The sequence below is a fragment of the Gorilla gorilla genome, chromosome 4 (genome assembly GCF_029281585.2).
Source record: "Gorilla gorilla gorilla isolate KB3781 chromosome 4, NHGRI_mGorGor1-v2.1_pri, whole genome shotgun sequence".
NCBI lineage: Eukaryota > Metazoa > Chordata > Mammalia > Primates > Hominidae > Gorilla > Gorilla gorilla.
In genome coordinates, this window is record NC_073228.2 from 112848369 (window position 1) to 112862414 (window position 14046).

At 36.3% G+C, this 14046-nt stretch overlaps 2 protein-coding genes across 9 annotated transcripts in view; one reads left to right on the plus strand and one right to left on the minus strand.

The window, feature by feature from the left end:
• Positions 1 to 14046, plus strand: part of FER (FER tyrosine kinase) — a 448497-nt gene that overhangs the window by 298678 nt on the left and 135773 nt on the right. The gene's annotated exons all lie outside the window — the stretch shown is intronic.
• Positions 2335 to 5694, minus strand: LOC101126521 (gap junction alpha-1 protein-like). Its single transcript, XM_019028239.4, has one exon. It carries the CDS (start codon positions 4770 to 4772, stop codon positions 3627 to 3629), a length of 1146 nt encoding a protein of 381 aa, XP_018883784.4. The 5' UTR covers positions 4773 to 5694; the 3' UTR covers positions 2335 to 3626.

Here is a 14046-nt window from a genome sequence, read left to right on the forward strand (position 1 = left end):
TGGCCTCCCAAAGTGCTGGGATTACAGACATGAGCCACAGCACCCTGCAAAACCTCTTTTTTGATGGTTATATATAATAATCTCACAATGCTTTGAATCACTTTTGAATTATGAACTTCTTTCATATGTGGACAAACAAAAAGAAGGTGATCAGTCTATGAATATGTCTTGGTATTTATTTCTGGTGACTTTCAACACCTTTATGTTAACAACTTTTGACAACAAAGAAAACTTTGAAGTGCTGTATTAATAGTATGTTTTAAAGTTTTTTTCATTGTCCAACTTCCTGTTGTAGAAGATAGAATCAGAAGTAATATTTGATCTCATAAGCTTTACAAATAGAGTATTTAATAAGTGAAAGGGATTTGCTTTACTTTTAACAATTATTTACTCATTTTAGGAGACATTTAAAGAAATATGTAAAACGTTTCTAATTTTAATTAAAATATATTAAGTAAACATAATATTGTAGACTGCTCATTAATTTCTGTTTACAGAAATTAATTTTTCATGATTTATAATTATTGGTCATGTTTTGTTATACTGCTTTGCTTGCTATTGAAATATTTCTCAATATTACCATGTAACTGCAGAATACCTAGATCATTATCATCTTTATCCTCATCAAGATGGCATTGTCTGTGTTAAGTACATTGTATGTTTTAATGGTTTAAATGTGTAAATATTATAAAAATACATATTAACATTTACATGGGTACAAATGAAGCCCCTGAATAATAAGGAACGCCACTGAAAAACTCAGATTTGGAAGGTGGGACGAACTTGAGGAAAGGTGATTTTGGTCTTACTGTAATTGTTAAAGGACCACAGATGCAAATACCAGATGACAAGTCCTAGTTAAATAAAACAAAAGAAGATAGCTTTGTACAGGAGCCAAGCAAGTGTTTTTCTAGACTCTGACTAGTAACCTGTTTATATTTTTTAAATGAATAAGAATAATAAGCTTCATTAGAAAATTGAAAATATAATAAAAGGTAGAAAATTGAAAATTAAACCTTCTACTCAACAATCTAATTATATCTCAAAGCTAATTGCTGCTTACAGTTTTTAAATTTTTTTCCAGAAAAATGTTTAATGCAGATGCTTTAAATTTAATTATGAAACAAATTATACTCCACCACTGTTTCAGATCTTGCTTTTTTTTTTCTTATTACTATAATGTGTGATGGTTTTACTGTTTTGCAGCTATCTGTACAATTCTACTTTTTTTGATAATGGCTACAGAATATTCCATTTTGTGGATTTACATAATTTATTCAACCGCAACTTTATTTGTGGATAGTTTGGTCATTTTTATTTTTATTATTTGTTTTTTACAAACAGTGTTCAATGAATATCCTTGGACTCACTGTAAGAATCATTTGGAAGTGTGTCTTAGGTAAAAATTCAGTAGTGAGATTGTTGGATCCGAGTTTCTGTGTATTTTGATTTATGTAAATGTATTAGCTTTTGATTGCTGCACAAGTAATTATCACAACCTGAGGGCTTAAAGTGACACCCATTTTTTACCTGACAGGGTCTGTAGGTTAGAAGTCCTGGCAGCCTTGACTGTGTTCTCTGCTCAGGGTCTCACAAAGCCAAAATCAGGATATCAGGCTGAGCTGTTATCTGGAGGCTCTGGGGAAGAATCTGCTACCAAGCTCATTCAGTTGCTGGCAGAATCGTGTCCCTTGCAGCTATATTGTCTAAAGTTCCTGTTTCTTTGCCTGCTGTCTGCCAGGGGCATCTCTTAGCTCCTTGAGGTTGCCTGCATCCCTTTTCACATGGTCTTTCTATCTTCAAAGTTAGCACGGGCCTGCTAAATCCTTGAAGTGTTTTGAATTTTTCTAACTTTCTCTTACGTTACTAGCTAAAGAATACTCTCTACTTTTTTTTTTAATGCTAAATTAAAACTATTGAATAAAGAACACTCTCCAGAACACATGATCTGATGGACAAGGTCTACATTACATGCAGTGAAGCTGAACATGACCATAGTTTAACATGGAATGTCAAACAAATTAGTAATTTTCATTGTACAAAACTGTTTATGTAGCTGACATGCAAGTAGAAAAGTGTCATACTCAGCATTTTCACCAGTCGTCTGTGATGAGTTTTAAAAAAGGCATTTGGAGAAACTGGTAGATGTCTTCAGCATATAGTTCAAATAAATTAGTTATATGTGTACTACTGAATCCTCTTTCAACCTCTCTTGCATTCCAAATAAAATCTTAGTGCAAACATCAAAGTTGCTGGTCACTCCAAAAGACTGTTAAACTCAGAATACAAGTTCTGAATTACTGTGTATTAAGTAGGGCAAACCAAGAATACCAGTTACCGCAAAATTCATTTAGGCACATTTAATAGTCCACTCTAAGCATTCTTTCTAAGTCTCTCACATTAATGACTAAAGCCTGTTTACAGTACTAAAATTCTGTCATTCAAGCATCAATGATTACATTTCAGAGAAAGGAAATTCATTTCAGTAATAGCATTACTGCTATATCCTAAAAAAAAGAGAGAAAATAAAGAATCATAATTAACAAAACCAGTATCCGTAATAGGATACACGGGAAAAACATTTTAGGAGGAAAAAAAAAAAAGTGTGTTTTACTTGCCACAGCAGGAATTATATAATGTAAACACCATATTGGCCCACACCACAAAAATCCATGAGAAAGGTTCAAATTGGAACACTGTATGTGCATTATTTTCAAATCTGTGTTTGTGAGTTTGTACTGTATCTGCTTGTACCAATACATGACAAACAAAACAAACTTCCACACACATACAAGTGACTGTTAAATACTAAGCATGGCTTGATTCCCTGACTCTAGCTCAAAAGAAAAAAAATGTTAAGTGACATCCCAACTGTCTTAAAAATGTTTACAGAAACCATTAAATGAATGTGAGTAGTAGCTGAGGAATGATGAAAAAGTGATGGTAATGATATGGTGCAAGTGGATGGAAAAAATATATGTATAACGCTGAGATTTTCAAATGCATGGAAAATCTTAATTCTGTGGGCCTTGTCTGAATTTTAAACTGATACCAAGAATAAAAAAATATAGTAGCACAAGTCCATTGACACCTGGAGGGTCAGGCCTAGAAAGCTAACCTTCAAAGTGCAAATTTTAACAATGGAATGTTTTAGCAGGGACTTAAGGACAATCCTCTGTCTTTTTCTTGTTGAAAAGACCTAAGATGTTCAGGAAGTATTTATTCCTGGCCAGAATTATTTCAGTTTCTTGGTAAAACAAAAATATTTAGCCACAATTACCACCCACTCATTCACATACACAGAACCATTCTTAGGGGTGTTTGCTGGGAGAAAAAGCCCTTATCTATGTATCATGTAATGGAACTCTTATTTATAATCTAAGTTCTTTGAATCCACTACTTTAAATACCAACATGCACCTCTTTTATCCCCTCCCTCTCCACCCATCTACCCCATACACCCCCAGTGAACCTAGGTATTCTAATGTCTTTGTGTTTTCTAAGCCTCATGAATAAGGCTGTTGAATACCACCTCCACCGGATCAAAATTAACACCTGATGCACTTTCTACAGCACCTTTTTTCTTCTCCACAAGTGAGTGGAATCTTGATACTTTCAAGCCTGTATCTAGATCTCCAGGTCATCAGGCCAAGGCCTGCTGCTGGCACGACTGCTGGCTCTGCTTGAAGTTTGCTGGTCCACAATGGCTAGTGGCTGTAGTTCATGTCCAGCAGCTAGTTTTTTAGAATTCTGGTTATCATCGGGGAAATCAAAAGGCTGTGCATGGGAGTTAGAGATGGTGCTTCCCGCCTGCCCCATTCGATTTTGTTCTGCACTGTAATTAGCCCAGTTTTGCTCACTTGCTTGCTTGTCGTAATTGCGGCAAGAAGAATTGTTTCTGTCGCCAGTAACCAGCTTGTACCCAGGAAGAGACATAGGCGAGAGGGGAGCAGTTGGTGAGGAGCAGTCATTGAAATAAGCATATTTTTGAGACCCACAGTCTTTGGCGGGGCTCAGCGGGCCAGTGATCGCATGGTAAGGGTCGCTGTTTCCCTTAACCCGATCCTTAACGCCCTTGAAGAAAACATAGAAGAGTTCAATGATATTCAAGGCCAGGGACACCAAGGACACCACCAGCATGAAGATGATGAAGATGGTTTTCTCCATGGGGCAAGAGAGGAAACAGTCCACCTGATGTGGGCAGGGATCTCTTTTGCAAGTGTGAACAGCACTCAAGCTGAATCCATAGATGTACCACTGGATCAGCAAGGCCACCTCAAAGATAGACTTGAAGAGGATACTGATGATGTAGGTTCGCAGCAACCCCCCTTGCATTTTCGCCTTACTGTGCTCTTCAATACCATACTTGAACTTCTTTATCTCAATCTGCTTCAAGTGCATCTCCACATTGACACCATCAGTTTGGGCAACCTTGAGTTCCTCCTCTTTCTTGTTCAGTTTCTCTTCCTTTTGCATCACATAGAACACATGAGCCAGGTACAAGAGTGTGGGTACAGACACAAATATGATCTGCAGGACCCAGAAGCGCACGTGAGAGATTGGGAAAGACTTGTCATAGCAGACGTTTTCACAACCAGGTTGCTGAGTGTTACAACGAAAGGCAGACTGCTCATCTCCCCAGGCTGACTCAACCACTGTCTTCAGCAGCAGGATTCGGAAAATGAAAAGTACTGACAGCCGCACCTTCCCTCCAGCAGTTGAGTAGGCTTGAACCTTGTCAAGGAGTTTGCCTAAAGTGCTCCAGTCACGCATGTTGCCTGGGCACCACTCTTTTGCTTAAAAGAAGTGAAGTCACACCAAGTGATTGAACTCCTTGGAGGATGAAGTAAAATGAAAAGGCAAATTCAGGCACTCAGACCTGTCTGTTTAAAGTTTAAAACTCCGCTGCTGTTTGTTACTTTCCTCACGCCTTCCCCCAACGAAAGAAAAGTGCTGATACCTCGTAAAAGCTGCTACTCTCTACTTTTAAAAGTGCTTGTATGATTAGATCAGGCACACCTGGATAATCTTATTTTAAGGTCAACTGTACATGATAGAACATATTATGAGTAGTACTTACACTCATAGGGATCCAGGTATTAGAGTAGGACATCTTTGGGAGGCCATATTCAAATTCTATCTACCACAGTAGATTTTGCTAAATTTTCCTAAAGGCTGTTTGCAGTGTGGAATCTCAAATCTTATTAGTGAACTTTTCATATTCAGTTACGTTAAGTTCATTGGTTGATCTTGCAGTTTGAATGCATCTTTTACCCATGCATGATTTTATAGCATCATGCTTCAGTCATTTGGAAAATATCAGATCACCAAGTCATGCAGGTATTTCAAATAATGATATAATTCATTATGTAATATCACACATTTATTAATGTCACAAGTCTCAGAAAAGTAACGGAGGTGGCCGGGAACAGTGGCTCACGCCTGTAATCCTATCACTTTGGAGGCCAGGGTGGGTGGATCATGAGGTCAGGCATTCGGGACCAGCCTGGCCAACATAGCGAAACCCCATCTCTACTAAAAATAAAATTAGCCAAGTGTGGTGGTGCATGCCTGTGTAATCTCAGCTACTTGGGAGGCTGAGGGAGGAGAATCACTTGAACCCAGAAGGCAGAGGAGGTTACAGTGAGCCAAGATCATGCCACTGCACTCCAGCCTCAGCGAAAGAGTGAGACTCCATCTCAAAAAAAAAAAAAAAAAAAAGTAATGGAGGCTGTCAAGCTTATTATGGCAGATACATGTTTTGAACAAATCTGTAGCACCTAAATTTACTCATGCCTCTTTGTAATTCCTTTCTTCTACCTTTTACTACCCTGTCACAGCCAACCACTAAGGTGCTTTATGTCACTAGGTATTAGCATTTCTCAGAACTCTTAAAAAATAGAATCATGCAGTAAGCACTTTTTTTTCCACTAAGTATAATTATTTTAAGATTAATCCATATTGTAATGTGTATCAATAGGTTATTCTTTTTATTGCTGAGTGGAGTTGTATTTTTTTTTTTTTTTTTTTTTTTTTTTTGAGACAGAATCTCGCTCTCGCCCAGGCTGGAGTGCAGTGGTGCAATCTTGGCTCGCTGCAAGCTCCGCCTCCTGGGTTCACGCCATTCTCCTGCCTCAGCCTCCCGAGTAGCTGGGACTACAGGCACCCGTTACCATGCCCGGCTAATTTTTTTGTATTTTTAGTACTGACGGGGTTTCACCATGTTAGCCAGGATGGTCTCAATCTCCTGACCTCGTGATCCACCCGCCTCGGCCTCCCAAAGTGCTGGGATTACAGACGTGAGCCACTGCGCCCGGCCTGGAGTTCTATTTAATGAATATACTGCAGTTTATCCATTCAACTGTTGATAGACTTTTGGATGATTTCCAGTTTGGGGCTACTCTAAATGAAGTTGCTGTAAACATTCCTGTACAAGCCTTCATCTGGACAAATGCTTTCATTCTCTTAGGAAACTGCCTAGTAGTGGAATGAATGGATCATCTGGCATTTGCATGTTAAATTTTTTAAGAAACTACCAAATTACTTTCTAAAGTTTTTGTTCTAGTTTACATTCCCAACAGCAGTCTATGATAGTTTCAGTTCCTCCCCATCGTCGTCAGCACTTACTTGGCCTGGTTAGTTGTTAGCCTTTCTAATACTTCTATACCTTATTGTGATTTTAATTTGCCCTTTCCCATTGAATAATGATGTCATGCATGTTTTCATTTGCTTATTTGACGTTTGTATATCTTCACTGGTCAAGTGTCCAAATCGTCTTGCCTGTTTTAAAAATTGGGTTGGTTGTTTTCTTATAATTAAGTCTTGGTTCTTTACATATTCTGGATACAAATCCTTTTTCTCTCAGTCTGTGTCTTGTCTTTTCATTCTCTTAACAGTGTCTTTTGAAAAACATCTTTATTTTGATAAAGTTTAATTAATCAATTTTTTTCTTTTATGGATCATACTTTTTTGATGGTATATCTAAGAAAACTGTTGAACCCAAGGTCCTAAAAGTTGTTTCTTAAGTTTACTTTTAGAAGTTTAAAATTTATATTTGAGTGTAGGACCCATTTCAAGTTAATTTTTGTATATGGTGTGGGAAATGGTTAGAAGTTTATATTTTTGGCATGTGGATATCCAGTTTTTCCAGCACCGCTTGTTTTAAATGACTATTCTTTCTCTCTTGACTTAACTTTTTACCTTCATATTAAATTCATTTTTTCATACTTATATGTGTCTCTATTTTTGGACTCTGTTCTTTTCTGTCAATCCTTTTGTCTCCATGCCAATACCACAATGTCTTGATGACAGTAGCTTTATAATAAGTCTTGACTCAGAAATAAATCCAAACATATACAGTCAACTAATTTTTGACAAGAAGACACAAAGGGGAAAGGATAGTCTGTCTGACAGATGGTGCTGGGAAAACTGCATTTTCACATGCAAAAGATGAAATGGGACCCTTATTTATACCATACACAAAAATCATCTCAAATTGGATGAAAGACCTAAATATAAAACCAGAAACGATAAAATTCCTAGAAGAGAACATGGGGGAAAACTCTGGGACATTGGCCTTGGTGATGATTTTTTGGATATTACAGCAAAAACTCAGGCCACAAAAACAAAAATAAATAAATAGGACTATATTAAACTGAAAAGCTTCTGCACAGCAAGGGAAACAATCAGCAAAATGAAACAGTAGCCTACAGATTGTGAAAACTACTTGCAAATCATATACCTGATAAGGGGTTAATATCCAAAATGTATAAAGAACTCATACAACTCAATAGTAGAAAAGCAAATAACTCAGTTTAAAGATGGGCAGAGGAGGCTGGATGCAGTGGCTCATTCCTGTAATCCCAGCACTTTGGGAGGCTGAGGCAGGAGGACTGTTGGATCCAGGAGTTCAGACCAGCCTGGGCAACGTAGTGAGATCCTGTCTCTATGATTTTTTTTTAAAATTAACCAGACATGGTGATGTGTGCCTGTAGTCCCAGCTACTCAGGAGGCTGAGATGGAAGTATTATTTAAGCCAGGGAGGTTGAGTCTGCAGTGAGCTGTGATCATGCCACTGATCACAACAGATGTGCCACAACAGAGTGAAACCTTGTCTCAAAAAAAAAAAAAAAATCACATACAACTGATGCGCCACAAGAGAGCAAAACATTGCCTCAAAAAAAAAAAAAACCCAAAAAACAAAAACAAAACAACAAAGAACTGTTTTTAAAAATGGGCAAAGGCCTAAATAGACTTTTCTCCAAAGAAAACATAAAAATGGCCGACAGATATACGATAGGTGCTCAACATTATTAATCATCAGGGAAATGCAAATGAAAACCACTGTGAGATAGCACCTTACTCCAATTAGGATGGCTATTTTTAAAAAGGGAAAAGATAACAAATATTGGCAGGGGTATGGAGAAATCCTGTATACTGTCGGTAGGAATGAAGATTGGTACAGCCATTATGGAAAACAGTATGAAGGTTCCTAAAGGAATTAAAAATAGAGCTACCATGTACCTCAGCAATCCCTCTTCTGGGTATATGCCCAAAGCAAATTTAATCACCGCTTGTAAAGATATGTGCACTCCTATGTGTATTGCAGTGTTATTCACGATAGCCAAGATACGGAAAAAAACTAAATGTTTGTCAGCAGAGAAATGGATAAAGAAAATGTGTTACATATGTTCAGTAGAATATTCTTCAGCCATAAAAAGGAGCAAGATCTGACCATTTGTCAAAACACAGATGAGCCTGGGGGACATTATGCTAAGTGAAATAAGCCAGACACAGAAATGAAAATATTCCATATTATATATGGAATCTTAAAAAAAGTCAGATATACAGAGATAGAGAATGAAACAGGGGTCACTAGGGCAGAGGGCAGGAACAGAGGAAATGGGAAGATGTAGGTCAGAGGATACAAAGTAGGAAATATGTAGAATGATCAAGTCTAGAGATGTAATTTACAACATGTGAACTATAGGTAATAAAATTGTTCTGTGTATGGGATTCATGCTAAATGAGTAGAGTTTAGCTGTTCTTGTCACACAAAAAAATGGGGGAACTATGTAAGATGATGGATATGTTAATTTGCTTCACTATAATATTCTTTTTACCATCAATATGTATTCCATAACATATTGTGTACCCTTAATATACACAATAATAGTTCTTTAAAAAGTCTTAAAATCAGGTAGTATTAGTCCGGTTTATTCTTCTTTTTCAAATTCTTTTAGAAGTCCTTTGCATTTCCATATTAATTTTAGTATTAGTTTTTCAGTTTCTATAGAAAGGCTTGGTAGAATTTAGAGTGAGATTTTATTTTATCAATATATAAATTTGGGGAAAATAGACTTCCTAGCAATATTAAGCTTTCTGATCCATGGACATAGTATATCTCTGTAGTTACATAGGTTGTCTGCAATTTCTCTAAGCAAGGTTCTGTACTTTAGCATATGGGACTCTTCATCTTTTGTCAGATTTATCACTGATGTACCACTAAAAGAAGAAAGGACTCAAAGTAACAACCTCAGCTTCTAGCTTAAGAAATTAGAATAAGAGCAAATTAAACCAAAATAAGTAGAAGAAAAGAAACAATATAGATAGCAGCAGAAATCAATGGAATGGAAAATACAAAAACAGGGAATAGTGATAAAACTAAAAGCTAGTCCTTTGAGAAGATTAGTAAAATTGATGAAGGTCTTCCCAGACTTATCAGAAAAAGACGGAAATTACTAATATGAAGAGAGAGGTGATATCACCACAGAATATTCAGATATTAAAAGGATAATGAATGTTATGAATAACTTTTTACAAATTTTATTTTATTTTTAGAGACAGGGTCTCACTCTGTCACCTGCTGGAATGCAGTAGTGTGATCATAGCTCACTGTAGCCTTGCTCCTGGCACAAGCAGTCCTCCTGCCTCAGCCTCCCGGAATTTGGTAACTTAGATAAAATGGACAAATTTCCTTAAAGATACGAACTACCTCGTCTCATTCATGAAGAAATAAAGAACCTGCATAGTACCATATCTTTTAAGAATTGAATTTCTCATTTAAATAACCATTCCTCAAAGAAGACTCCAGGCCCAGATGGCTTTTCTGGTGAATTATACCAAACTTTTAAGAGGGGGGAGGGATAGCATTGGGAGATATACCACCAGCATGGCACATGTATACATATGTAACTAACCTGCACAATGTGCACATGTACCCTAAAACTTAAAGTATAATAAAATAAATAAATAAATAAATAAATAAATAAATAAAAAGAAGAAAATATTACCAATTCTGTACAACCCACTGAGAAAGTTGAAATTGAAGAATATTTCTAAACTCATTATTTGAGGCCAGCATTCCCCTGATTCTAAAATGAGACAGAAACATTACAGGAAAAGAAAACTGCAGACCAATATCATTCATGATCATAGATTTAAAAATTCTAAGCACAATTTTAACAAAGCAAATTTAACAATATATAAGAATTCATGATCAAGTGGGATTTATCCCAGGACTGAAAGCTGATTTAACTTTCATAAATCAATATAATTAATCATATAGATAAAATAGAAATTATATGATTATTTAAATGCAGAAAAAAACATTTGGCAAAATCCAGCATCCTTTCCTGATTTAATAAAATTCTCTGTAAACAAGGAATAGAAAACTTCCTCATTATGATAAAGGGCTTCTAAGAGAAACCCATAGCTAACATTATATTTAATGAATGAATGACAAATGACTAAATGTTTTCCCCCTTTATATCAGAAATAAGATAGATATGCTGGCACTCACAACTTCTCTTATTGTACTGGGTGTTCTAGTTGGTGCAATAAAGAAGAAAAAAGTAAAAGGCATCTTTTACTTGTTTGAATATGTTTTCTTTGCTACCATATTTATTTGCCAGTATTTAAAATTAAAATGGTAAGATACTGTAGTATTATAAGATTATGTGGTATTAATTCTACAAATCTTAAAAATAATTGATTTTTGTTTTAAACTTTTTGGATTTATGGCTGACCAATTATGTTTTCTTATCTCCAGTGATGTTCTCTTTAGACATGGCTTTGAATCCTCTAGTCTTATACAAGTTATATCTAACTTTCTAATATTATCATGAAAATAGGGCCAAAATGACAAATTTGAAAAATGATATAATTTTGTGCTATCTTCTTTTTCTTTTTCTTTCTTTCTTTTTTTTTTTTTTGAGACGGAGTCTAGCTCTGTCTCCCAGCCGGGAGTGCAACTGTGCGATCTCGGCTCACTGCAACCTCCGCCTTCTGGGTTCAAGAGATTCTCCTGCCTCAGCCTCCCGAGTAGCTGGGATTACAGGAGCCCACCACCATGCCCGGCTAATTTTTGTATTTTTTAGTTTCACCAAAAACAGGGTTTCACCATGTTGGTCAGGCTGGTCTCGAACTCCTGACCTCAGGTAATACACCCACCTCAGCCTCCCTAAGTGGTGGGATTACAGGCGTGAGCCACCGTGCCCGGCCAATTTTATGCTATTTTCAAGTTAAACCTTGGTAACAACCTCTTCCCACCTTCTACTTACTTCTCTAAATATATTGCTGTTTAACATCTACTATACCACTTTTTGTTCTCATGAAAGAGCAGATGTACATCTCAGAATTTGTAAAGATAAATCAGCAGAAAAGCAAAAAGTCCCTTGAATGAATTTCCACTACAAAATCAAAACCTTATAAATACATGGTTATGAAAAGCACTGGAGAAACTAAATAGACTTGGTTAGCTTTTAAGAATTATGGGATTTCTCAAGACCATCCTGGCCAGCATGGTGAAACCCTGCCTCTACTAAAAAAAAAAAAAAAAAATTAGCTGGGCGTGGTGGCGCACGCCTGTAGTCCCAGCTACTTGGGAAGCTGAGGCAGGAGAATCGCTTGAACCCGGGAGGCGGAGGTTGCAGTGAGCTGAGATCGTGCCACTGCCCTCCAGCCTGGCAACAGAGTGAGACTCCATCTCAAAAAACCCCAGAACAAAAAACAATTATGGGATCTCTGTCTCCTTCCCTTATTTCTTTACTTAGTTCCTCTCTCCTCTTATTTCAACATGGAATGACAAATGTACAGAGTTATTGAAAGGCAGTAGAGGTTAGTGGTGAAAAGTGGAGCTCTAATAAGTGTTGATAAAAATATGAGGAAACCAGAACATTCATACGTTACTGGTAGAATGTAAAATGATGGTCACTTTGGAAGAGAATTTCAAGTCTTCTCAAAACGTTAAATAAAAATCTTTCATATGACCTAAGAATTCCACTACTAGGCATCTACATAAGAGAAATAAAAACCTCTGTCCATGCAAATACTTGTATGTAAATGTTTATAGAAGCATCATTTATAATTGCCCAAAAGTAGAACCCAAATGTCCATCAGCTGATGAATGAATAACCAATATGTAGTATATCCATACAGTAAATAACTATTAAACAATGAAGAAAAATGAGCTACTAATATATGCTACAACATGGATGAACCTCAAAAACTTTATCCCAAGTGAAGTCAAAAGACTACACGTTGTATGATTCCATTTATATGAAATACCCAGAAAAGACTAATCTATAGAAAAGGAAAGATTGTGTTTTCCTGGGGCTGGGGTGTAGATAGGGATAGACAATAGACGGGCATGAGGGTTCTTTTTGGAGTGATGAAATTATTCTAAATTTGTCAAAACTCATTGAATTGTACAATAAGCTGGGTAGAATTTACATATATAAACTAAGCTTCAATATACTTCTTAAGAAAAACAAAACAACAAACTCAAGAGCCAGGCAGTCTTACCTGAAAGCTTAGCTCAGTCTCTTTTAAGTTGTATGAACTTACTCAACTTACTTTTAACCTCTCTGTGCCTTAGTTTCCTTATCTGTAAAATAATACTTTGGGAGGCTGAGGTGGGCGGATCATGAGGTCAAGAGATCAAGACCATCCAGGCCAACATGGTGAAACCCTATCTCCACTGAAAATGCAAAAATTAGCTGGGCGTGGTGGTGTGTACCTGTAGTCTCAGCTACTCAGGAGGCTGAGGCAGAAGAATTGCTTGAACCCAGGAGGCGGAGGTTGCAGTGAGCCGAGATTGCATCACTGCACTCTGGCCTGGTGACAGAGTGAGACTCTGTCTCCAAAAAAGAAATAAAAAAAATAAAAAAATAAGATTGTTATTAAATGTACTGTGATTGTGTGTGTGTGCGTATGTGTGGTGTGTGTGTGTGTATATATATATATACACCAAACACACATATGTAAACATCTACATAAATATCTTAGAGTGCTTGACACATAATCACTATGTGTTTGTGCTCATCATCATCATCAGTATCATTATACTTCATAATTGGCTGAGAGGAAAAAAATGGCTAATTAAAATGCCTGCTATAATCCAGCCAGAACTTTAACTCAGACTGAACCTGCTCCTGCCCCTGCTTCTAACTCTATTCTAACCTGATACTTGTGTAGTCAAGAATGACCTAAAAACAAATTGGGAAGCACAGTTTGTCTTCACTTCTTCCCTTTTACCATCATTTGTGATTGTATGTTGTAATGTTTAGCCTTTATACGTGTCATTTTCTTCATATGTGAAACTGAAGTGATTGGATTACATGACCTCTAAATTTTAGCTATAACCTTGAATTGTTTCATTGTTATGAAATTTTTTTGAAAATTTGAAACCTCTGATAAACTTTAAGAGCACTTCAAAATTATTTGTCTTTTCTCTTTATAAAAGACATAATAGGGAAATAACCAGCTAGTTTTTTTATTATAAAACTAGTACAATAATATATAGTATCTTACATTTACATAATATTTTACAGTTGTCAAAGCACTTTAACATTATGTCAGTTATTCTACTAGAAGTTATTATTTCCATTTACAAAGAAACTATTAAATAAGTGAGGTACAGAGAGCTTGAAGTGACCTGTCAACATCAGTTAAATAGAAAGTAGGCTAATAGTACTCTATTTCTACTATTGTGTAATTAGATTTTTATGTGGGTCAAAATATATAATCCTTTTATGAAATGAAAATT

Bases quoted from the DNA above. Each gene is read 5' to 3' on its own strand.
- LOC101126521 (XM_019028239.4), bottom strand. From the start codon at position 4,772: ATGCGTGACTGGAGCACTTTAGGCAAACTCCTTGACAAGGTTCAAGCC.